Raw genomic sequence first — 27,370 nt, 5'->3', positions numbered from 1 at the left:
AAAATATGTTTGCTGATAAACTGATGTGTGCTCACCAAATTTAAAATTATTATGCTATAAGAGACTTGGTCCATAGAAGAAATTGTGTGGGACGGTTTTGGATGCTTCTTAGTTCTTGCTATTGCTTCATCTGGCCAGAGAGCGCGGCGAGGGAGGTCTAGCCACTCCGATTAGAATCTCATGGGCAGATGTATCAAGCATTTTGAATGCTTTTCCGATACAGCAAACCTAATTTTGCGATTCGGTAACCTGTTTCCGAATCTCAAAATGGGTTTGCGATTCGTTATTAGGAAGGTACGGGTTTAGGGCATCCCTTACTAATACCGAATCTCATCGGTATGTATGAACGTTTTGTGACCGCATTTGTGGTCGCAAAACATTTGCATGTTACCACCTACTTCAAGTAGATGATAACCCATTTGCAAATGGGAAGGGGTCCCCAAGGGACCCCTTCCCCTTGTAAATGTTTGTAAAACCAATTTTAAGAGCAGGCAGTGGTCCCACGGACCTCTGCCTGCTCTTTAAAAACAAGCATTTACAATGCAACGGTCTCGGCATTGTTAAAGTTAGAGCTATTGGCGTTGCTCATGACATTATTTTTGTTTGTTTTTGTTTTTAAAACATTTAAAGAAACGGCATTGTTATTTACAATGTCAATAGCTTAATCACTCTCAAAAGCGAGATTTATTATGCGAGCATTATTTGGGAAGTTTGGCAAATCCATACTTATGAGGAAAACGCTGCAGCATCGCAAAATGCCAGTGGCCCGGACTAATATGCATTAGTAGTATTTGGATTCCATGCCCATTCCTTCTTTGTCCTCTCTGCTGAAACTGCTGTCTGAAGTGTCAAATTTTATTAATACTAAACAAAAATCGCACTACCGTGCCAGGGCCAGACTTGGCGTTGATAATGATTGTTTGAAAAGGGAACTTTGAAAGGATACGAACTTGACCAATTCTGGTTTCAAAATATAAGAGAACACTGTAGAGGCATGCGTCTACCGACTGTTATATATAATTTGGGATATATTTCTTAATCTGTCGAGTTCAGCCACTGCGTGATTATATTGTCTCTTTTTGAAACTCAGGAGCAGTAACATTGTCGTGGTGTCACTAGGGCTTCAAGTGGATGCTTTTTCAATATTATATACAAGCCACAGTTACTGCTAATTTATCTTATGCAACTAATAACGATTGACAAAGCCAATAGTCCTAACTTGTTGTAGGTATCATGTTACTTGTTGTATCATTATGCCTGGATGCAATGACAAAAGAGACAGCAAAATACAAGTCTTATAGACCCCGCGCAACACCGCCTGTAAAGATAGAAGACTCCGTGATTCAATATAAGAAGCTTTATTCCATTAAGCTCCGGAACAGCAGAGAAACACCTCCGCTCTCTTCCCTCAGCTCACCATCCACAACCCACGCTCTAGAATATTAAACCGACGTGGAATAGTGGAGCGAGAGCAGAAGGCAGAGGAGCGAGAACACATTGAAATAATGACGTGACAAATAATAAAACACAACACATCTTCCTCCTTATCAATCAAAACAATAGGACTAAGATATATCATCACAAACGTAATCCGACATCCATTTGGGTTTATGACGAATGCGTTTGTCACATTGTGGTAGGTTTACATTAATGTTGCTTTGTTCCCCACAAGACGGCAATACATGTTCTTCACTAGAAGGTAAATTAACATCAACACCACTGCCACACACAGTAGCATCATTGTTGACATCAGAAGAATTAGCATCATCAATAATACAATTTTCATCAGAATTGGCAAAGGTACTATTCTCTGTGATAATGTCCCACTCAGAATGAGGATCAGACGAGTGGGTTGATCTAAGAGGGAAAAATTTGCTAGACCAACTTGAAGAGGGGCGAAAAATGGCTACTCTTTTAAGATTCCAAACCTTACCATTAGACAATTGTACAGCATTTTTAAGAACCTTGATAACCCTTAAAGGCTTGAAATATTGGCTTTCACCTTTACTTGTTTTCCAAGGTTTCTTGACCCTGACCCAAGAACCAACCTTAACATGAATTTCTTTAGTATTATGTTTCTGGTTGTACTTTTCTTGGTACTTGTTGCATTTGTTAACAATCCTTGACCTGATGACTTCAACAGGAACAGTGCTGGAAGCAGCTTCCAATAACCACTCAGGATTGCATTTAGTTCTAACACCACGACCTCTCATGACTTCAAAAGGAGAAACTTCCAAGGAATCATGAGGAGTAGTTCTATACATCTACATGGTTTTGAAAATTTCTACTTCCCAATCACAATTATTCTGGACTGCCATTTGAATAGAATTCTTCAATACTCTATTGAATCTTTCAATCATACCATTCCCAGAAGGATTATAAAGAGACGTGGTCCTGAGTTTAATTCCCGCTCTTTTGAAGTATTCCTGGGTCATATTAGACAAGAATTGAACTCCATTATCCGAAATAATTTGGACAGGCAAACCTTCTTCAATAAAGGTTCTATCAAGAAACTTCAGAATTTCTTCAGAAGTGACTTTGTTCACCACTTTAATAACAGGCCACCTTGAGAAGGTATCAATGAGTGCTATCACATACTTCCTTTCCAAACCAATAGGACCCATAATATCAATTGCAACAGTGTGCCACGGTTTGGTGGGAACAAAAGACTCTCCTAACTTAGGCCTCAAAGTGACCAAGGATTTATCAGAATTGCAACAAGGCAAACAATCACGTACCACTCTCTCAACTAGGACATCAATGCCGGGCCACCAAAACCATTGCTTGATCCTTTGCTTAGTTTTAACAATGCCACAGTGTTCCTCATGACAAAGTTTCACAATTTTCATTCTCAAGGAGTCGGGAGGAACAATTTTATCACCTCTGAAAACAGACCCATTAGTAACAGACAGTTCTTGTCTGACTTCCCAAAAGGCTTTTAATATTTCAGGAAGTTTGCTTTTGCAAGGCCACCCCTTATTAATAAAAACCAATAATTGTTGTAAAATAGAATCAAGTCTATAACCATCCGACCATTCTTTCTCATCAAAATTAGACAAACCTTGATTGTGAACCAAAGCGACTTGCTCAACTTCCAAATCAGAAGGGTCACATTCATACATATCAATGGGCAATCTTGACAAAAAGTCGGCAATTACGTTTTTTTTGCCAGGCACATACTCAATTAGATAATTGTAGTCTTGTAAACGTAAGGACAATCTTGCAATTCTAGCTGAGGCATTCAAAATTCCTTCTGTTGTGAGTAACTTGACTAAAGGTTTATGATCAGAACGTATAATACAAGATTTACCCCACACAAAAGATCTAAAATGCTCCGTAGCCCATGCACATGCTAGAGTCTCTTTCTCGATAACAGAATATTTTTCCTCAGGAGGAGATAAGGCACGGGAAGCATAACCAACAATATTCTCCTTGCCATCAGCTCTAATCTGGGACAAAACACCACCTAAACCTTTGTTGCTAGCATCCACAGTTACAACATTATCTAAATCTGGATCAAATCCTTTGAGAGCAGGAGCTTCAACTATTGCACGCTTTATGATGTCAAATTCCAATTGACACTCTGTGTCCCACAAAAATGTCACTCTATTCTTGAGAAGTTGTCTAATGTGAAACATTTTTGATGAAAAATTTCTAACAAATCTAGAGTAAAATTCAGCCAGTCCTAAAAAGGATCGGACTTCTTCCTTGTTCTTGGGATTAGGTGCATCACGAATTGCTTCTATCAAAGAAGGTTTGGGGGAAATGCCTTCTTTACTGAGAGTATGGCCCAAATACGTGATGGATTTGACAGCAAACTTACACTTGGAATGTTCAACTGTTAACCCTTTAGATTCTAAGATGGAAAGCACTTCATTCAAAATTTTGTCATGTTCATTTCTGTCTGCACCAAAAACAAGAATGTCATCTTGAAAACATCTGACATTTTTGATTTTGCCAAATAAGTGGTACATCAATCTCTGGAAAATAGCTGCCGCAGAGGCTAAACCAAATGGAAGTCTTTTATATTGGAAACAGCCAAAAGGGGTGATAAAGGCTGTCAACTGTTTACTTTCTTCAGCCAAGGAAATCTGATGGTACGCAGCAGACAAGTCTATTGACGAAAACCACTCCGCATTCTTCACCAGGGACAGCATTTCAGAGATTTTTGGAAGGGGAAATTTATCTACCACAATATTATTGTTTAAATGCCTAAGATCAATACATAGTCTCAATTTGCCGTTACTACGTCTAGCTACCACAACCGGAGAAATCCATTCGGCAGATTCAATGGGTTCTATGATGTCGGCCTTAACTAACTTATTCAGTTCATTTTCAACATCATCCCTAAGAAGAACCGGAATATGTCTGACTTTATGTATTTTAGGGCAAGCATTGGATTTTAAAACAATTTGATGTTCAAAATCATTAAGATTACCTATGTTACCATTAAAGACTTTTGGGAACTTCTTCAACATTTCTTCACAAAATAAATCAACCTCATTAAGCACCATGACTGGTTCAGGGCTATTAGGGTTGAGAATTATATCTAATTTACCCTGGTCCTTCCAACCCAAAACTGCAGGTCCTTTCTTAGCAACATACAATTTGCTAGTGGTCTGTCTATTCTTGAATTTAAAAACCAAGGATCTGTATCCAACCATATCTATTTTCTCTCCTGAAAATTCTTCCGGCTGAATATCAGATTCTAGGAGCTTATCACCCAAACGTGCAGCAAATAGGGATTTCCACGTCACCTCATCAACAATAGTATATGGCGAACCAGAGTCCGCATACATTTGTACAGAAATGCCCCCAATAGACATAATACATAAAGGTTTTTTCGATGTCTTATTGTCATAATCATTTATATTCCAAATGAAATGCTCTTTTGGATTCAAGTTGTGAGAACTATCACTCGAATCATTGATAGTAAGTTTCTTGATACTTCCCTCACCATCGCTAGAGTCACAGTCCGCTTCATCCAAACATTTAATTTTTCTACTACTCCCTTTCCTCTTACAAGCTTTGGTGAAGTGACCTACAATGCCACAATTGGAACATCGTTGCCTTAAGGCAGGACATGTTTTACTGGATGCTAGATGTGAAGGACTGTCACAACGATAACATCTAAAATTATTATTACGAATAATTTTTTTTTTTTTTTACTAATCTTAGCTTTATGTTTGAATGGAACAATTGTTTTGGAATTTGAAATTTTAGCTTTGATCTTGCCAACTACTTCCGCTGAAGTTTCAGCGATAGCGGCATCTTGTTTAAGTAACTTAGCGCTACGGCTAGACATTTCAGCTTTTCTGACTATACTCAGAATATCTTTTAATTCTGCATCTCCATTTATCCACAACCTGTCTTGTACTGCAGGGTCCTTGTTATGCATGACTACCTGATCTCTGATAAATTGATCAACTAAATGATCGAACTTACAATCAGCAGCAAGTTTTCTTAGAGCTGAAACATATTGATCTATAGTTTCATTTGCTTCTTGTTTCCTGTGGAAAAAACGAAACCTAACAATGCCAATACAAACTTTCGGAGCGAAGTAAGTGTCAAAATCATTTACAATAGCATCGAAAACATTGACATCGCCACCCCCTAAAGCTTTGGTCATTTCTTCATAAGCTTTAAGTCCTCCTGGACCAAGAGAGTGTAATAAAAGTTTATTTTTCCTTTCAGGTGTCATTTTCCCATCTTCATCGATAGTGTCAATAAAGTTAAGAAAATAGGCTTTCCATTCTGGCCACTTCATACATGGGTCAGATCCCGCTGGCCAGAATGCTTGAGGAGGTTGGATAGAATAACTTTGACTTGTCATCTTGGAGAATAACACAACTCAAAGCCTCAAAAAAAAAAAAAAAAAATTCTGTGAATGTTCACTCAAGGCCAAACTACGCAGGATGCCAATGCAATGGAGGAAGAGTTAAATGACTGAAGGGATTGAATATCTGAAGTAAAAGAAGAGTGTGCACGTAAAAGCACTTAATCTGGTGTGCACATCACCGTGTGCATCAAGCAAGAAAAACAACTGCATAAAAGTTAATTATTTGGTGTACACATCACCGTACATCAAGTTAAACAGCTGTGCAAATAAATAAATGATGTGAAGCGCGCATCTTCATAATCACATGGTAGTGAAATTTAACAATCAACTGGTGTGTGCATCACCGAAGATTAGCGTTGCTGCCTGCTAAAATGGCTGCACGTAAAGGTCACGGTGCGTGACCTCAGGCGTAAAAGCGTATAGCTGTAATCTGTGTCAGACGTAAGCTGACACCAATTTTAGAATGGAGATGAATCACCGGAGGCGAACTCTGCAGAGCTGTGTTCCAGAACTCGACGAAGCGTGAAGGTGAGGCGCTCGTGAGTTAACAGTTAAATTCAAATGCAAAAAATGAATTAGGGGAAAAGAGTTAGCAGTATTCTTCTAGGCTTGAGATAAGAAGGTAACTAGTAAATACGACCTGTGCGTCATTCAATACATCTCCGTGGGCATGACAATTAAATGAAATTACTTCCCACCGATGGCTGACAGAGGTCGTTTAAAAGCCGTCTTCTCAAGATGAAATGTCAGGAAATAACCAAAGTAAACAGCGTAGGTCCGTTTCACTTCTCCATGTCGCCAATTGTAAAGATAGACTCCGTGATTCAATATAAGAAGCTTTATTCCATTAAGCTCCGGAACAGCAGAGAAACACCTCCGCTCTCTTCCCTCAGCTCACCATCCACAACCCACGCTCTAGAATATTAAACCGACGTGGAATAGTGGAGCGAGAGCAGAAGGCAGAGGAGCGAGAACACATTGAAATAATGACGTGACAAATAATAAAACACAACACCGCCCCCCACCCCCACCCATTTTTTTTTATCCCACTTAAAGCCCTGGGTAGGATACTCAACAACAGGGCCGAACTGGAACCCCAAAGTAGGCCTGGCAATTATGTCGGACCAGCTGTAGGGTTATGGGGGAGGTTAACTGTGAAGCACTTTTGCTACAGGAAACGCCCGATGCCCGGGCAAGCCAGCCCGGCCCTGCTCAACAACCCCGTTCTCTCCCGCATTTACCTGTGATCAGGCGGCAAACACCCATTGAACTCAAAGGGCTTCAGCCCCCCCCCCCCACGCCCCGTCGTGTGTGGCAGCCCGGGATGAGACCGCTTCCCGGGCAGACACAAAGCCGCGCCCGAGCACTTCACAGGTCTTTAAAAAGACCATTTGCATGTTAATGAGGCCTCGCTGTTGGTTCACCCCTTCTAAGAACCCCCGCAGCTCCACTCTGCCTAGATTCAGCCCCCCCAACCCCGAAATCAGCGCCACTCTGCCTACTGTTTAAAGATTCAGCCCCCCCCCCCGAAATTTTTGCTTAGCCCCCCCCCCCCCCCGAACATTAACTAGCAAGTGATTTCACAAGCTCTGAACTTTGGCAGTGATGTTTCCCCTTGATAGAGAAGTTTCAGTTTCTGTTTGAGATACACGCTTACGCTTTCTATATGCAAGAATCGCAGGCTCCATTGAAAAATACCACTGGGAGGTAGGTCGAAGGGAAAGTCCGTTCAGGGCGGAGGAAGCATGCTGCATGTTGACAAAGGTTAGCAAATAAGGAGAGCAGCAGTACAATGGAAAGACAATTTTTATATAGATCTCTACAGCATGATATTATTTTTAACCAATTCATGTCAACGGAGCTTCTGACTCTCATCCTAATTATGAGAGCGCTGAGTGCGGCACGAGCCCTCGGCGGAGGCACAGGCGCGCGGCTCTGAGGAGGGGGCCGCCCGACCCATGGCTTCAGCCTTCATGTGCGGCGTGGAGGGCCTGCTCTTCAACGGCAGCGGCTTCGTGTGGAACCTGACCATGTCCACGCTGCGGAGGTGGTACGCCGACCGGCTGGGAGTGGGCACCTCCAGAGGACCTGGTGCGGGCTCAGAGAAGTTTACCAAGTAAGAACCAGGGGGCATTTAGAGGGTTATAGGCTGGCATGGCGAGAGGGAATATCGACAACTAATTAGATATATCCACAACACTGCACCATCAGCAAGTACACTTATTGCACCTCCGCTGCTGACGCATGTATATTTACATCAAACTCCTTTTACCGCCACTCAGTGCCTTGCTGCAACAGAGAATCTTCGGTACCTCCGTACTTGCAGCGTTTTGTAAAAAGCATATTTCCAAGCAGTCATCGAACACCGCCGCCTTTCTCCGAGGCAGAGCAGAAATGCCTCGGAGAAACGCAGCGTCGTTTTCGGATTCGGGGCGTGTTTTGCTGTTATCTCCTCCGGCCATTGGCTGGAGGAGATAATTAGACTTTCTGCAAAAAACACGCCCCCCGATCCGAAAAGGACGGGGCCTGATCGGAGTGACGGGACCTCTTCTCCAATGGCTGGCCAGCATTGAAGAGTACAAAAATCAACAATGAGGGGGGGAATAGACCACTTGTCCTGTGTACCAGGGTCTCATTTAACGTGGATGGTTGTCGTTAAAAAACCCTCATATACGTACACAAGTCTCGGGCGGTATATGTTGGTTCTCCGCCTTCGTGTGTCGTAATAGCATGATCATTGGGCTTTTTTTTGTCCAAATGCTTGCCTCCCCATGGAGGAAGACCAACTGGTTCTACAGTAGTGGTCAGAGAGATAACGTCAGAGTCAGAACAAGTGGGTCTGCCGGAGGAACCGCAAGAGGTTTACTACCGCCTGACTAACATCCTGAAGAAAGATGTTCAAATCAAAAATAAGGAACAGGTACTAAGAGATCTGACTCCTTACACCAAGGGTGGTGAGTACAATATAACCGCCCCCAGAATTCACAAGGTGAGCCCAGAAAAGCTCACCTTAATCTACTTTGGTCCTGACGAAAGCCTCTAGACTCTGCACGAGGCTGAAACATGTAGTCCAGACCTCCTAAAGATTATAGCCAGTGCATTAGACCAATAACTAGGTCTTCACATGCACGTTCACGATTTTAATTTCCCATAGTCAAATATCTCAAGAATAAAGGAAAAGAGTTTTGACAACCGGGTTTTTTATCTTCAGAATCACTTCTTCACTGAGCACGAGCACACCCTCTTTTTATCTCTCTGACCACTACTGTAGAACCAGTTGGTCTTCCTCCATGGGGAGGCAAGCATTTGGACAAAAAAAAGCCCAATGATCATGCTATTACGACACACGAAGGCGGAGAATCAACATATACCGCCCGAGACCTGTGTACGTATATGAGGGTTTTTTAACGACAACCATCCACGTTAAATGAGACCCTGGTACACAGGACAAGTGGTCTATTCCCCCCCTCATTGTTGATTTTTGTACTAACCATTGGAAGCTGAATAGACCACTGCTTCTTTTCCCTCCCCCCCCCCCATTGATGTTCTGTAGCAGCATTGAAGAGGCCAGCCAATGGAGAACAGGGGAGAAGAGGGGCGGGTTCAAGCCCCTCTTCTCCAAGTCATTAAATCTCCGACTTCCGGTTCTGCCTTCGGCAGACCGGCGGTCCTCGACCTAATGAAAAGAAAACTTTTCATTTTTCGTTTTGTAAAGCATCTCGTTTTCCTTTAAGGAAAACGGGCTGCTTTACAAAAAAAGAAAAGATTGCTTTATTTAAAAGCAATCACAGACATGGTGGTCTGCTGATCTCAGCAGGCCACCATCCCTGTGATTTTTGTGATTCCTAGGGGGTTGCAAATTGCGACCTACCTCATAAATATTCACGAGGTAGGTCATTTGCGACCCCCTATGAATCTCAAAATGTGTACTATACACCTTCATACGTGTCCTTTTGCAATTCCCTAATTACGAATCCTTGTGATTCGCAATTAGGGAATCACAAATAACTGTCTTGATACATCCAGCCCTCAATGTTTTATAGGATTGTTCCAATTGTATATAATCATGGGGGTACACATTATGTGGATTGTTTTATCTAACAAGCTTAATTTCTTTCTTGTTAACTTTTACAAAGCAGTCTTGTATGTGGGATTCGAGATTGATATCTTGTTTTAGGTACTTTCAGTTTAAAAATCGAGGCCCATAATCCTTTTTTATAACTTTTAAGTGGTTTTAGGGGGTGATTTTAATGCGAAGCTAGGCCATAATTCTACTCTTTATGATCCTTAATTGACAGCTGATACTTTACTGTGCACTCATGCTGGCCATTGTTAATGGGTTCAAACCAACACCCACCATATCAGAGGAATTGAGATCTAATATTAACCCTGATAAATGGTGAGAACATTTTAAATAGATCTATTCATCTGGAGGTAGTCCCGTGGCTATCCCTGACTGGTGATACAGATAGCATACCACAGTTTCACTGGCTATTTAGATTTGGGTCGGATAAGATCTCTGCTGCAATTGTTTGTCGGCCCTTCGAACAAGGAGCCAGGCCCTGACGGGGTGCCTATGGCCCTTTGAGGATAACATTAAGCTGTGGACGCCCCAAATTACAAATGTTTTAAATGCTGCAGGTTCTTTTGGTATCCCCTCTTCTTGACAGACTGCTACCATTGTACCTGTAAGAAAGGCAATCAACAGGATCCCCGCTGTTACAGGCCTATCTTGCTCATGGATTCTGTGGGGTAATGTTGTGGGGTCTGTCATTTTACAGAGAATTGAGGACTGGGTGGAGCAAATAGTCTCTCTGCGCCACCCAATATGGCTTATGGGAAGACCTGAGAACTGTAGAACATTTTTTAATTTGCATCTTATTATTGGTAAATATGTGAGCGCCAGGAAGGGCCCGTTTTATTTGGCCTATATGGACCTCAGTGGTGCCTTTGGCCGTGACAATCGGTCTAACGTATGGAATATTTTAACTGATATTGGTCTACCCTTACCGAACTTCCTTTGCGTCTTGCATAATGGGGTCAGTGCTTCTGGAAGATACGGTACTGAGGGAGAATGTACAGCCCCCTTTAGTTTGTCTCAGATAATGCGCCTGAGTTGTGTCTTGGCCCCATTTTATTTCTCTTATATATTAATGGTGTAAATTTGTTTTTATTATCATGGGGGAAAGACATACCCAATGTAAAATCGATTTTTATTCCATCTTTACTTTATGCCGATGATGCGGTCTTGCTCTCCCGTACACCAAATAGTCTTAGAGGACTTTTTGTCCTTTTTAGGTCTCGCCTAGCGATGCAGCGCAAAGGGCTGCTCGCTATCGGCGAGATCTATTGTTGTCGGCTTGCTTTCGATGAGGGACAGGACATGTGCACGCGTACGGCAAGGCCTGGACAGGAGATGTGCACGCATATGGCTCGCGGCGTTATCACAACGCCTGCTTGCACCATATGCGTGCACATCTCACGGCGCCCGGACAGGCCATGTGCACGCTCACAGCGTCTTTCAGACAGCCGATGTGCACGCTCATGTCGTGTCCTTCAGCGTGCGCCTTACAGACCTATATCACCGGGGCTGAGCAAGTAGACAAAATTGCCCCATGATGGAGCGGCCCGCTCTCTGGCGGGTCCCTTAAGAGAATGAGCGCCGGCAATGCACCCAGCCATGCCCTCCCTCACCGGCTGTTTCAGGACTCCGGCATCTCTCCTCGGTCTGCAGGTTCCCTGTCCGTCTCCTCGGCACGCCGCGGGGCTCTCCTCACCACTCGGGAGCTCCGTCTTGCCTCTGGTGCCATGCAGTCGGCCTCGTTCTTCGCCCGGTCCCTCTAATGGTGCCGGGACTTCAGCATGGAGCCTGCAGGGTTCCGGACGTCTTCTCTGACGGTTCCTTCCTGTTTCTTTAGCAGGCCCCGCCCACGTCCCAACGAAGGCTTCCTGACTTCCGGTTTCGCCGCCATCTGCACTGGAGGCAGGGAGTGCGCCCAGCGATGTCGCCTCCGTTGCACAACTTGTTTTGATTTCCAGGTAATAACCGACCTCAGCGCTCCTGTCCCCGATGGCCAGGTGCACGAGCTGCCCTTACGGGTCACCATCCGCTTTTCTGTTGATTCCGGTAGACGCCTGCGCCTCAGCACAGCTCATTGGTCCTGCGGAAGGGGGTGGTTGGTGCGCCTCAGCCCCGCTCATTGGTCCTGCGGAAGGGGATAGTTGTGCTTCCGGTTCAGGAATGGTCTCTAGGTCGGCTCCAGTGAACTCCGCCAGGTAGTCGCGCTGGAGCCGCAGGCAGAACAAGTGCCGGCCCTGCAGCAGGCCCTTGATCTCCGAAGAGGCTGAGGCTCAGGCCGGCCTCATCGATGAGGAGGGCTGCCAGCTTCTCCTCGCGCTGCAGCACCTTCCGCAACATGCGCATCACTTGCAGGTAGTCGTCAGAGTCGTTGGACCCGAGCAGCCTCTGCGCCAGGGCCTCTAGCACCTCGGAGGGCAGCAGGTCGCAGCCGCAGGAGTCTGCCAGCAGGCGGGCCACCTCCCGGAGGTCCTGCGGGCCTCCAAGCTGCCGACGCTCTCCAGCAAGTGGACAATGCACCACTGCACCTCGTCACAGGCTGGCTCCTCGCCCTCCTCCGTGGGCAGGTCGTCCTCCCGCAGGCGCTGCGGCAGCCGCTGGCAGACCTCCTCCAGAAGGTTCCTCATGTGCGCTCGGGCGCCATGATCGTGGGCGGGCATTGCTGCAGCCATTCCGGGGGTCAAGCAGGGAGCTTCGAGCCTATAGTGTGTGGAAAGCGGGAGCAGGAGTGTCCGCAGAGGTGTTTATCTAGCCTCTAGCTAATTACTTCTGCCTGTGGGCCAACCGTCGTCTGCTAATTACTTCTGCTTTGGGCACTAAATGTGAGGGAATGCCGAATGCATCTCCTGCATGCCCCACCCTCTCCTCCTTATCTTAAATTCCTCCACCTGTGCCGGTTCGTTCCCTCTCCCGCCTTTGACCCCTTGCTGCCTCTACCCCTCCCCCCACCCCCTGGTACCACTTGTGCCCCTTGTTTCTCCCCCATAACCGACTCTGGTATTAATGCGCTTTTAAAAGAGCCCCAATTGCGTACCACCAGGACAATATCATTTGATGCAGGGGTTGTAAGAAGATGTGAAAACGCAACAACGCCTCCTTAATAAGGAAATGCTCTTCCTGTGCCCCCACCAGATGCAAAAGGATCCACGCAGGCCCCAGCCCGTGCTCCTTATCTTACAATCCTCCTGGACAGCCACCCGGTCTTCCCTTACCTTGTAAATCGACCCTTAACCACCCCTTCCATAAGGTGCCGCACTTGGGGGTGGGGGGGGGGGCCTGGACGACCTCCTTCCTGCTGACACACTTGCGTTTTTTTATTTACGAGCCTGACTCGACGGTATTGGAGCACTATACATGAGCATCAGGTGCGTCACACCAGGACAAATTCATTTTTGTGGATCTCACGGGGAGATTAAATAATTTGCTCAGGATCACATGATGTTGAGCCACGCCAAGAATCAAACTTTAGTCCCCCAACCCAAAGTTGGCAGCACCGAGCATAAGGGCCACCCCTCTTTCCCCTTTACCCACTATTGTCAGTGGCCAGAGCTTGCCCGGGAGTGTGCACATCCTTGCCCCCAGTGACATATTCTCCAGTACAGAGCCCACAGATGGCACAGCAGTACATGGGCATGATGCAATTTCACAAAATAACTGAAATTGTGGGCTGACCAGCCGTTCAAGGTATCATGGCCATTCCTAAAATTAAGAAGCATGAGGACTAATAAATGTTTTTTAAACTGTACAACAATTAGTGAACAGAGTTAAGGTAAATTTGGAAAAACACTCAAGAAAAAAACTCTGCTCTGTTTGCATGCCAAATTCACGGTCATTTGACCCATCTGCTTTATTTTCTCCTGCATAATCCTAAACTCCCTGCAGGAGTTAACAAGCATTTGCAATACAATAGGTCTCCCATTACTGAACGTTTGAGCTATTGGCGCTGCAAATAATAATGCAGCGTCAATAGCTCAAACTTTCAGTAATGCAAGACCTATTGCATTGCAAATGCTTGTTATGAATAGTCTTGATCTAGAAACAAATATCTCTAAGACCCATTGTATGGTCGTAGGGAAGCAAAACAGTAAATTCAGGCCAATCTACATAAGAGGCAAAAGTTCCATAAGGGTTAGTGAGTTCCCCTATCTAAATATTACCTTTGATTCTAGAAATAGTTGGGTCCTTGCAAACCGCTGTCTGCAGTTTTATCAATCAGTAGGGTTCCTATTTGGGCTGGCAGACAGAGTGGGGAGCAAGCCCATATTACCTCTGTCGGACGTCCATAGACTCAAGTGTTTGCCATTTATGACCTATGGTGCAGCCATATGGGTTTATCGGGACTGCTCAAAACTCCAACCGAAGGAAAATCGCTACTGTAGAAGAACTGCATTTATCCATAGCAGCCAAGGTTTCAGATTGCCCATGTGTGACATGGTTTATGCTCGGTGTTCTTGTGTCCGTCCTCTGTGTGCATTTCAGGCAGGAGTGGTGCACTGGTGTTGGTCGCCACAGCTCTGTTGTGCAACAGAAATTGTCCTTTCTGTCCCCTCTGTACCCCTCACTTACCGTCCGTTGTTGGCTTCAGATCTTCGGAGCTCCCTGCTACAGACACCACTCCCCAGGGCAGTAAAGCGAAGATCTGGAGATACCGCAATCTTGGGAGCAGGAAAGTACTGTACTTCTGTCACCACGGCTGGGGTCCACTTCCTTGTGTATCATGAATTACTCCTCCTTTCCTTCTCTGCATCAGCCCTCTGCCGTCTACTCCTTCCATTCCGTTTTCACTTCCTAATCCCTCTTCCTCCCCCTCCTTCTCAGAGGTCGAAGTGTAAAACAACATTCATTGGCAAAGCCACAGTTTGGTCCTTTCTGTAGTGAATGCAGAAATGTAACCCTCGCAATGCATGGAGCGAGCAGCAGCGGGAGCAGCCTGCGCTGGTTGAAACTTGTACATGTGTGCACTGCAGACACATGACTCTGTCATTGTTTTCTCATTGGGAAAATTAGAGACTGACGTTCGTGAAGTCAGTGCTGATGCCGCACCGGGTGAATGGGTTACATTGTAGCCTAATCCTGAGCAAGCTCAGATGAGCCAGCCCCCAAGCCTGCAGCAAGAAGCATGGGCTGCGCGCTACAGCACCTTGCTCAAGGCTCACACAGTGGTACTATTGCTCCAGACTGCTGAGGAGGTGCTATGAATGCCTGACTTTGCATTTCAGTTCAGTGATGCGGATCACCACACTGAAATGCGTTAGTCTAATGCCTGATGTGTGGTACTTGCCAGGGCTGTTTTTCATATGTGGAAGATCATATTAAACTCGCTCGCTACGCTGCTCTTGTCGATGGCGGTTTGGAGCAATCAACATACGTACCTTAATCGAGAGGTGATTTTAGATTGTTTAAGTTGTGACGAAGGGCATATGGTTGGGATACATAAAGAGAATCGCAGAGGGTTCAGGCAGACCTGATTTATTTTCCTCTCCACCTTGGTTGTGAGAGCGTGAGAGGGGTAAGATTAAGGTACTATTCTTTAATTATGCTTCTGTTACCAGGGAGCGACGAGCTTTGGATAAACCTACAATGACAGTGTTGGACCTACGTCCTAGGGGTAGCTTGGCTCAGGTCAACAGGCTTACATCTCCACTGGGCCTCTCATGCGTGCATCCTACCCAGCTCGCAATCTTGCGCAGCACCACTCAAAAAGGACACTACACCGATTAAATGTAAGGTTCACTATAAGACTTTATCTCATTTCGTTCTTATTTGAATCGTGTTTCAATTAGACCTTACAATCTGAACAATTCATTACATTTTCATATGAACGTTCCTCTTAATCTTGAGGCAAAACCAGTCCTTACAATACAGAATAAACTTTTCATCCAATGTGTTTTTACAGCTAAACACTCCGTTACATTTCAGAATAGCATTTCCAAGTATTACATGTCAACATTGTACAGGGAGTATTACTTCAGACTTGGCACATCGTTGGCACTCTCCGTGTGGGCTATGCATAGCACCTGGCCTCTGGAAGGACGTCTAACCCCCTAGTAACCCTGCCCAGTAACCAATCCCCGATTTACTCTCAGGGTAATCCTTAAACTAACAAAAGGGGGGTTAACTGGCTGCCCTGGATATATATCACTTATCAAGACAGGGGTAGTACCGTTGACAATCTAGGGGTTACTTCCATCCAGGTAGCTATTAGGGATGGTTTGCACACTGAATCTACACCATCCCAATGACCTTTGAAACCTCAGTGCTTTTGGTTACTGGGGCTGGCACCACCACCATCCGCCCCAATATGTGTTCCACCCTTCACCTCACTCGAGTCACTCACGTGGGGGCGCTATACTGCCAATAATTATAACAGTCGTGGAAGGTCTTCCCTTTCTTAAAGTCTTTCGAAAGTTCCCCAGCGCACAAACACTCTCCCTTCTCCCACGCTATTTTCCCCCTCTTACTGTCCGTCTGATGTTCTCCTCTGGCAGCTCACAAGATTGAGCGATATTCCCCTTCGTTGGTGTCACGGAGCGGTGGAGGAATTCTCTCCCAGCAGTCAGGATGCAAGATTCCCTTCCACGGGGCCACCTCCCCTCAGGATCTTCCCTCCCCCAGGCTCTTTCCTATTCCGATGGGAACCTCCGTCCGTTGCCGTCAGAGGGCACTCCCCCTAACTTGTTGGCAGAACCTCCTCCTCCCCACCGGTCACCTGACTAGGAGGCGTCGTTGTCGGTCGGCCCACCACTCCTGTGGCTCCAGTCCCGGAACAGCGCGTCCGATGGAGGTGCGGCCTCCGTTCCTGCACAGCCAGGGGGCGGCGCTCCAGCCCCGGCTCATGTGACTCGGGCAGCGACTTCACGGCTGCCCCGCTTGCACTTCCTGATGCGGGTTTCCACAGCAACGCAGCTGTGCTGCTCTCACTTTGCCACATGCCCGGGGCCGCTCCCTCTCCCCAGGCGACTTGCTGTCAGCAGCGACAGCCTAATTCCTCAGGTAACGCTGTGTCCGGGCATTAGGGAAGACAGCTGCAACTTGAAGGCGGCACTCGGGGAGGAAGGGCGATTGAGTTTACACGGTGCCGATCCTCTCACAGCACAAGGACTGAACTGACAGGACCCTCAGGGCATGGGCGCACACATCTTTCTCAGAATCAGTACAGATGGCAATCGCAGGCGACAGCGGAGCTATCAGTCGCTAGGCCCCAGCAATGACCCTCCCTCCGAACTCATAGGTCAGGGGGTATACTCCTCCTCGGGGTCTCACTAAATACTCCGGTCTCAAGTCACTGGCGGCACTCAGGGACTGGTCATCAGGCTGGGGGTGGTGTCGCTGGCGAGGGGAACCCGTGCAGACCCTAAGACCTGTCAATCCCTGACCAGTGCAGCCACCTCCCCACTCAGGTGCCTTACTCCTGGTTAACCGGCCACTCAGCTCTACTCTAAAATGGCCGCCCTCCTGTCACCTCTATTTATCACCTTGGGCCTGAATTGCCAGAGGGGCCCAGAAGGTTCCGGAACCTCTCATGGCAGTCAGGGTCCAGGTGCTGAGGTGACAGTTGGAGCCACCATTTTGTGTATCTCACCTCCCTCATCTAGTTTCCTCAGTGGAGCACCTTGAGCCTTTCCCTCAGGTAGTGAGGATGAGGCGCCCAGAACCTCTACATCAGCACCCAAAAAGTTTGGTAGACAGAAAAAATGAGAAGGGGGAAAGGACAAAAATAATAAAATGAGGAGGGAACTGCCAAAGGGCTGACAGGTCTAACAGACAGAATATCTAGTTATCAAAGTTAAGCACAGCCCTGAGCCTTACCTTGTCTTGGTGAGAAATGTCTGGGAATGCTCACTGTTCACCAAGTTTCGCGTGGGCTCAAATTCGATATCCCTGTTTCCAAACAGGCCAGTATGACTCAAAAATATTAGTATGCTCTTCTGACAACTCTTCTCTGCAGAGACTAGAGCTCTTCATATTATTTTGCTGCTATTACGAGCCTTTCAGGCGCACTCACTTATTACCAATCCTCAAAGTTTATGGTTTGTGGCAATTTAGACCGACATTTTATTTTTTCCATATGAGTTCTGAAGTGACTGTTTGTAATGTCTGTATTTTACTATTTGTAATTCACGGTTTTTAGAGGATTTTAAGATGTGATGATTTTTTTGTAGATTCTTTAATGGACACGATCATGTTTTTATGTATGTTTTGTGTCTTTTATTGTCAAATAGTGACTGAATAAATATTATACAGATTCAGATGTGTGCTTGTAGTGTAGAAGAGGATGGTTTGTGTTCCGTTCATTTAACTGAAAAAAAAAATATCCACTTGTTAGCTGGTGCGAACGTAATCCTTTCAAGACTGAAGTTACGCTTTACAGGGATTAGCATCGTCTCTGTCCAAGCCCAAGTGTAGATTTCGGATCTTGTCTCTCAACCTGCTCCATGACTCAAAATCAAAAGCTAGATTCCCTAGTTAAATAAATGTTGTCCGAAATTACGGAAGTATGTTCAGTGACAAGCTGTTGTTTCTTCTCTCTCCAAAGATTTAGAATATCATCCCCTTTATAGCGCTGCTCCACAATGTAGTTGAGTGTTTGGGTATTCTTTTCGCAGCTGAAGTTTGGGCAGAACTAGTTCTTGTATCTAATGATAGTTGTTGCTAACAGGCTCCCTCAAGTCAAACCATTTACCTCAAGCACACTCCTGTTGTGGAGGCCTATTGTCAAAAGATTGTGCGCAAACTTTGTGCACGCATTCTACAAAGAGAGGGCCCACCTCTTAGTTCACAATGAATGCACTGCGGGGCTATAAACCCAATCATGTAGGCAGAAAATAATTAAGTGAAGGTGCAATGTTTTCCTCTGTAAGTGCAGTAACTATACCTCACTTTCTTGCCGTTCCTGTGGTTTGAGTGCGTCAAACGTTCATTAATGAGTCAAGACTTTGCTTTTCCTTCACTTTTGGCAGTGTGGAATGGTGGCCATGAGAGATTCCAAATTGTTAATTCCTTGAGTCCACTCAAGTGGCATTGCGGCGTTCAAAATCTGTGATAGTACTGCAAGTAGAGGCTTCTAACCACCAGATGTTTGACTGCGCCATTGTTGGCAAAGTGCGAGGCTCCTTGTGTTTCACTATTGGGGGGGTTGGCCCTAGTTATACTTTCCTTCAGCTCTGACTTGGGTCACAGATTATGTGGCTGTATATTGCTGACCAGACTTTACACTGGTCCCCGATATCTTGTACGTGCTATGGAAGATGTTGGCCATGATAATTATTTCATTATAATACTCTTGTTCAGGACTGAAGCTATTCACTCCTAAATAAAACCAAAACTTTAATTGATAAATCATTTTGAAACCATTTTTGTAAATGTGTATATTATAAAATGTGCGGTTTTGCACACTTTGCTTCATGAAAATAAGCTAAGCCCGCCCACACGTCTTCGTGATTTATTTATTTTTTAATGCAAGAACATGTTTTCAATATTATTGTTGTTCAAGTTCATTTGGTGTACTGGCCATTCTTTTTTTTTTTTATATATATATATATATATATATATATATATATATAAATGCTTACCACTATGTCTTTGTTTTGCTCATCGAAAAAGACTCTTACCGGAACCGGTTCGGGCAAGTATTATGAGGTACCTGCGCATGGGTTGTTCAAGAGCATTTTGTGTTGTATTTTAAAAGAATGTACCAGTGCTTATTGTATACTCACTGCATGAAGTAACTTTACAGCGAACTTAATGTCAGTCTGTGCAGTGTGAGATTTTATGTCATAACATGTGCATTTGTGAAGTGCACGTTCACCTCCAAAGGGACCTCTTGGTGCAGAATAACAGATGTTTATTGTTACCCAACTCAATGGTACTCATTTTATCGACCTCAGAAAGGATGAAAGGCTGAGTGGGAATTGAACCTGTGAACATGAGGCCAAACACAGGCCGCTGCCGTGGATGCATTAGTCCACTAAGCCACCAGACCCAGCCTATCATCCGGGCTGGTGTCACTTTGTTTTACTTACAGGCATGTTAAGCAGATGTCTAAAATGTTCTATAATTCTGTATGACCTATTTTTTTAATGAATGTTTGCAGAGCTAGGGGACATTGACTTCTGAAACACATTTTAGGTTGAGTATCTTTACTGATTACTCATGTAAAAGATCTTGCATATGTTGTTCATCCCCTACTCTTCATTAGCAGCATATCTCACTTAGCGTGTACATCTACCATTGATGATTTATTTCAGAAGTTTTAATATATGTTTACTTTAATATCCACTAAACCCAAGAAACAAGGATCTTAAACACTGCAAAAAGAAAATCCACCTTCTTATCTATAGTTCAGTGAATGACAAGCACACCTTCGGTTATCTGCTCTTGGTACACAGTTTCCTTCAGTATCCTTTCATGTCTCACTACATCAGTATCAATCAATCAAAGCATTTATATAGCGCACTACTCACCCAGAGGGTCTCAAGGCGCTGGGGGAGGGGGGTCCGTTACTGCTCGAACAGCCAGGTCTTGAGGTGCTTCCTGAAGGCGAGGTGGTCCTGGGTCAGGCGGAGGTGGGTCGGGAGGGAGTTCCATGTCTTGGCGGCGAGGTAGGAGAAGGACCGTCCCCCTGTGGTGGCTCTTCGGATGCGGGGGACGGCGGCGAGGGCATGGCCGGTCGATCGAAGCTGGCGTTTGGGAGCGTAGAAGTTGAGGCGGCTGTTGAGGTATCCTGGGCCTTGGTTGTGTAGGGCTTTGTGTGCGTGGGTGAGGAGTCGGAAGGTGATTCTCTTGTTGACCGGGAGCCAGTACAGGTCTCTCAGGTGTCCGGAGATATGGCTGCGACGGGGGATGTCCAGGATGAGTCGTGCTGAGGCGTTCTGGATCCGCTGGAGTCTCTTCTGGAGTTTGGCGGTGGTTCCGGCGTAGAGGGAGTTGCCGTAGTCCAGACGGCTGGTGACGAGGGCCTGGGTGACCGTCTTCCTGGTCTCGGTGGGGATCCACCGGAAGATCTTACGTAGCATGCGCAGGATGTTGAAGCACGACGAGGAGACGGCGTTGACTTGTCTGGTCATGAGAAGGGAGGAGTCCAGGATGAAGCCTAGGTTGCGTGCGTGGTCTGTTGGTATCACACAACTGTGCCATATCGGATGATTTTGATACATAATTTTGACCATCTTCACCTTGTCATAAGTTTACATATTTTTTAACTTTATGCCAGTGTTACAAAACCATCTGTGTGAACAATTTGCTGTCATAAGCATGCAGTATATCTATGTATTAATTACAGTTCCTAGTTCAATTTCCACAGAATCCCTCCGTATCACAGTTCCTGCTAAATCATTTGTGATTACGCGCCACTGCCCTTTGGCTATTTTTGCGCTATAGAAGTGCCATATAGATACATTACAAAATGGTCACCCAGCATTTATTTTAATTCTTTCATTTCTATTGTATATGGAGTGCTTCTTCACTTCCATTCCACTCTGTAAGGTCATTTTGATTAAAACGTTGTACAGAATGAAGACACAAACCCCACTCCATATAAAGTAAAAGATATTGTGATCACAATAAATGTTTATAGATTTTGTGACTACCGAGCTTGGTCAGCATATGGCTCTTTAGTTTTCAAGTACCGCCTTTCCTGTAAATACTAATATCTCCGTACAAGAAGTGACTTTCATTTCTGCTCTTCTAGTCCTGTCCCTATTAGTGTGCACTGTCCTTTCTTTGCTCAGTGATCCTTTTCTAGTTCGTATTTGAATACAGTTTCTTGGCTGCACTGCTCTGTTGCACCAATTCTGTTCATCAGTGGGTTTGTTAATACTCTTGCTTATTTTGGGTTGGTGATGGCCTTCACGTTCCATAAATAATTGTCGCTTTGCCACCTCCAGCTCAGCCCTCCATGCTTTTGTGAGTGGAGTCACTTTGTCCTTCTGACGGTTTATCTCTTCCACAGGAAACCTATTTCTCGCCCAGTGCTTCCTGTTATACGTGTCATAGCGTTTAAAAAAAACTTTGTTATATTGCACTCACCTATTGGCTGTTATTATGTTGGTTGAAACCAATAAATGTAAAAAAAAAGTTATATTGCACTGCAGCTCAACTGCTCTGCAATATGAAAAAAAAAAAACATGGTCAGTCAATACAATCTGCATAGGCGAAACCTATTGGCTTTGCCAATGCTTGTTCTTTTGAATAATAACCACAGCACTCACCCATTCAGCAGCATTCACTGGCTCAATAACCTTGTCCTCACTAAGTTCTTCTAAATGCTTTCTAAGGTCTTCCCTGATAGACAAATCTGCATCACGTTCTTTGAGGAACGGGCACTACATTCGGTTTCAAAACTATTTTGTGTTCAAACCCTTTCACTGTGCCAAATCCAACTGCAAACATGGGAAGGTTTTTACTCAATATTTCTTCAATTCAATCAAGTTGCTTTATCAGCATAACAGTAGTGGTAGTACCAGGTTTTAATATTATTCACAACCTGCCTTGGTCGATCCAACCCATGTTATCACGACCATTCTCCGCTACATATATTTTTGTGGAGCTACTTCTTTCAGAGAAACACAATGTATTTTCAAAGTTACCTAAATTTTGTTTCAGTGGCTCCATGTGCAACTCCTCTAATACCACCTTTCTGGAACAGTGTGTCTGTCCACAATGATTTTAAAGTGAGTTCAGATAACATAGTCACCGGTGAACCTGAATCAGCCATTGCCTGCAAGTCAACATCACTAATTTTCACCATGCAAAAAAGATCACCTGGATCATTAGCAACCCCCACTCAGTCACTTGCATTGGCGTTAAGATCACTCTTCTCTTCATCCGTTCCTACAGTTAAATGGTAGTTGAAGTATGTAAGAAAATAGTGCACAGGCCTCAATGTCAGTGTGCTTTCCCCAAAACTGGTAGGTGTGAATTGGTAACCCTAATTGTCAAAGACTTTGCCCCCTTATAAGTCTCTAGTGTCCGGTACCATGGGTACCCAGGGCATAGGTGGTAAAGGGTCCTCAGGGCTGCAGCACGTATTGTGCTACCCTGGGTAACTCAAGCAAACTACTGACAGCAGGCCTGCCATTGCAGAATGCAGGTGCAGTGCAAACTGCTCAAACTCGACTGTGCCCTCACCATGTGTGGCACAATCAAATGCACCACATTTACTATATGTCAGACACCCCTGAGATAGCCCGCCTCAGCCCAGGAGGTAGGGTCCAGTATTTTAATGGTGAGGACATATAAGTGCAAGCCTATATGTCCCTATTGTGGTGTTCCCCATTGGAAACTATTATGAGTGTTAGAGATCAATATTATATTATAACATGGGCAGCCAACCGGGCACACTCAAGATTGGCAGCTCCATTAATCAGCCTGCTACATCCCCCTAAGGAGGAGACCCTTCACATGGTGGACTTAAAGAGAACTCTCTGCATTTATATCATGCTCTCAACAGAGAACTGAGTGGTAGGCCAATTTTTCATGTACTTTGCCAGTGATAAGAAGGACGCCTAGAAGCGAACCCTGTGCAGGTGGATCATCCTGCTCATAAAAATATGTTAAGGAGGAGTCACATAAGGGTCCAAGGGCACATTCCATCAGAAAATTTCATGGAGTCTGTTATCTCCATACGCGCTGTCTCCATGCTGTTGAGAGCCCTAAAGCTTGATTGTGAAGAGTGGAGGAGATTTAAGGAAACCAAGAATGTATTTAGTTGAGTGTTTACGGTCGTTTCAATAATCTTAAAAACCCCGGAAGCAAAGAAATGGGTCTGAAATCAGAGAGGATTTCAGGATCTGCATTCGGTTTTTTGAGGGGGGAAGGACATTCGCCCTTTTTCTTCAAGTTGGGATGATCTCCACTTGTAAAGATGTTGCAAAGAGATCATGGTAGGTTGAGCTTAGGCTATCTCCCTTTAGCCTCATAACCTGGGGGGGAGGGGGGGGGAAAGCATCCAGAGCGGAGCCAGATTTGCATTTGTTGAAAGATTGACACTCAGAATAAAAGTACAAACTACAATGAAAAATAGAAAAGTTTTGTATAGCTTGCCGAATTTAGGAGCATGCATTTGTGGAGACGCTTTTATTTGCAGCATGCATCGTTGAAATTCTATTTTGTGAGCTGCATTCTAGCTTCTCAGGCATTTCATTGTAGGTCTTAAGTACCTCAGAATGTATCCATCCACAATATATGGCTGACTTTTGTGTGTTTTGATTCACTTGTTTGCTACCAGATTTATTGACCCCTTGGTGGATCGTATTTTGGGGGTGGGGGGGGGGGGAGGAGACACCCTGATGTTATTAAAGACTTGAAAGTATGTGTTGCTAAATCATATCCATTAATGGATGAAGACAGTTGACCATAGAGATGTTCAACTGCAGCATGTAACTGTGAACTTCTTGGACCTTGGTTTGCGCAAAGAACTACTCTAAATAAGCGTACCAGATGACTTCTTGTTACCAAGTACACCTTGCTTTATTACTAAGGTTTCCTTTTACAAACCATCGCAATCTTTAATTCTGTCCATTTGGTTAATTTGACCATAATCAAGACTATAACTACAAAAATGTGTTGGATTTTAAATAAAAGAGGAGGACTGGATAATTGCATCCTAAATAGCATTGGGTTATCTGGTAACCTTACAACAAGATTGCCCAGCAATTGCAGTTCTATCATCTGACATCATGGTGTAGTCCTAATTATTGAAGGCCCCGTGTTTTTTCGTTGATGGATTTGTTTGCTTATTTTGAACTGATTATCGTAATGAATACTTTCCTCCTGCAGTATCCCCAGTGTATGAAATACCTCCTAGGTCAGCACTGGATCCCAGAGCTTTGATAAACTATGAGGAAGCAAACCATCAGCTCCAATGGCCCAGCCTCCATGACAGTGCTGCACTCTACATCAGAAGTGACATTCTCACCAGTAGCCACACATGCTCTCTTACCTAATCTTTTTTTTTTATTCTGCAGCACAGACTACATTTCAGGAACTTTGTTAACTTTTTGTCTACAGTTGTTCTCCTACAGTTCTTGAACAGTGTTTCCACTCAAAGCCTTGTGCACCAATTCCTGAAAAGCTGGTACTTCTTAGTCCTCTTATGATTTACATATGCCTGGTCCTCCGACCAGTCTCCAGTGCCTTGAGACTCCAGCTTCCCTCCTCACCTGGTCAATCTCACTCTCTTTCTTGCGATCTCTCTCTGTTTTATGCCATCTAACTTGCTTTGTGCCAGTTTGCTCCAGGTTTCACTTTTTTGTGCATTCTATTTGTTGTACTACCTTTTGCTTTCTCTTTGCCACATTGTTTTTCTTTGTCTTTGTGCCATTTCTCTTTTTTTGTGACCTTTGCCCTGATTGGAACCTTATGTTTGTGTCACCTCTCCTTGGCTGTAACCTTTTTTCTCTGTCAACCCCCACCCTCTCTTTCAGACCTGGCTCCAGCACCTTAAGGCTCCCCTTCTCAGTCCTTTTCCTGGTCGCTCCATCTCACTCTTTCTCTCTCTCTCCCTCTATATTGTGCCATCTAGCGCTTGCGTTGTGCCACTCTGCTCCATTTTCTCACTATTTTTGTGCCTCCTCTCGGTTTGTGACATTTTGCTTCATACCTCCTTGCCCCAATTTTCTCTTTGTTTTTGTGTCATTTCTCAGTTTTGAGGCTTTGCTGTGTGCCTGTTTGCCCCATTTTTCACACTCTATTTTTGTCCAATTTCTGTTTTGTGGCTTTCACTTTGTGCCTCTTTGCCCTACCTTTCGCTCTATTTTGTGCCTCTTTGCCCTGATTGGGACCTTCTGTTTTGTGCCATTTCTCCTTAGCTGTACCCTCCTTTTCCCACTATTTTCTTCTCCTGTGCTCCTTTTGAGTTCCTGCTCTCTTGCTTCCCGTACCTCCTTCGCCTCTTCCCCCTCGCAGGACCTGCTTAATGGCAGACGCTAAAAGTAAGACCCTTGTGTGCCCATTGACACCTGGAACAGCCCAGGGGCAAGGAAGCCTAGTGCTCCCTGAGATAAAGTGGCTCTGTATATACTGTTACCAAATGGGTACAGTGTGCGCAGAGTCCACAGTCCCCAGAGGTTTGGCAGAGGCTAAAGTTAGATATAACCTTACTCTCTAAAGTGGTAGCTTGGACAAGCAGTAAGGCAGTATCAGAGGACAGTGTAAATCATTTGTTGCACACACTCAGTTAGCAAATGGTCTCACACACTCGAGAACTGAACTCTAGGCCGATGGTTTTGTATAAAGATATATGGTTGTTTTATTTTAGAACCAACAATAGATTTCAAAATATACTTTCTCTGAATGAGAGGCTTTAGACAAATACTTTCAATATGCAATAGGCTTTGAATGCAATAGACACAGTTGTTGCAATAGGCAACACAGTTTCAAACACAATCATACATTGAGCACAACGGGAATTTCTAGTTAAATGCAAATAGTTACTTTAAGGATTACTTTTCTAATCACAGGACTGGACCCTAAATTCAGTCCTGGGACATTTCCTGTAAACAGTTGAGTAAAAGCGTTTTGATTACAGTAGTGATTTTTAAGCAATATTTTGGTATTTTAAAAGTTGACACTTTTTCTCATAGAATCACCAATGTTACCCTATGGGAGGAATTTCGCTTAGCAGGTAAGTGGGGTTATTGTTACTTTTTCCAATTCAGATCCTGGATCCAGCACTGGTGCATCACCTTTAAACAATTGAAAGAATGTGTTTTGGTTACACAGGCGATTCTTAACGAATATTTGTAAGTTTGCAAAATCAACACTTTGAAACTATTTCAGCAAAAACCAGGCAATGTTATCCTATGGAAGGAAATTCAAATTATCGGTAAAGTATGTTCTTGTTACTTTTGTAATCCAGTGCTGGGCTCCTAGGTTCAGCACTGGGACACCCATCTAAAACAGGTAAGTAATTACGTTTTCACAGTTGGTGCGATTTTTAAAGAATATTTGTAGTTTGCAAAAATCGACACTTAGAAGAAATTTCACAGAAAAACAGTCAATGGTTTCCTATGGAAGAAAATTGGGTTAGCGGTAAGTAGGGTTGTAATTACTTTTCAGGGTCAGTGCTGGGCACCAAGATCCAGCACTGGGATCTCTCCTGATAGCAGGTGAGTATTTTCGTTACTTGGTTGATTTTAGGTGAATATTTTAAAGTTTAGAAACTCCACACTTGGAAGAATTTCCAAGTGAAACCAGTCAATGTTACCCTATGGAAGAAAAGACAGTTATCCGCTTTTGGGTAAGTACTCGACTGGCAGAGTTAAGGTTCTGGGCATAGACTCAGGGGTCTCCCAGGGTCAGGTCAGTACAGTTGTTATACCCTCAGCGGCACAGGGGCAGCCTGGTGCAGAGTGAGTTAGGCCCAAGGTTATCCTATGGGAGGCAGGGGGCCCTTGGTTGGAGCTGCTGGCTAGCAGGCCATGCGGCTGTGGAAGCTGGGCTCCTGGTCACTT

The 27,370-nt window shown here is 44.7% G+C and overlaps 1 protein-coding gene across 2 annotated transcripts in view; it reads left to right on the top strand.

Annotated features, from left to right (window-relative positions):
- The window catches only part of POLR3A (RNA polymerase III subunit A), a 316,237-nt gene that overhangs the window by 222,632 nt on the left and 66,235 nt on the right, over positions 1-27,370 (top strand). The window contains exon 22 of one of the 2 annotated variants that reach the window (XM_085604831.1): positions 19,521-19,556. The exons of the other annotated variant lie outside the window; for it this stretch is intronic. Coding sequence (XP_085460957.1) covers positions 19,521-19,556 — 36 coding nt within the window. The remainder of the gene's footprint in view (positions 1-19,520; positions 19,557-27,370) is intronic. 2 annotated transcript variants of the gene reach the window in all.

The sequence above is a fragment of the Triturus cristatus genome, chromosome 1_2, assembly GCF_964204655.1.
Source record: "Triturus cristatus chromosome 1_2, aTriCri1.1, whole genome shotgun sequence".
Lineage (NCBI taxonomy): Eukaryota > Metazoa > Chordata > Amphibia > Caudata > Salamandridae > Triturus > Triturus cristatus.
This window is presented reverse-complemented; position numbering and strand designations above follow the sequence as displayed.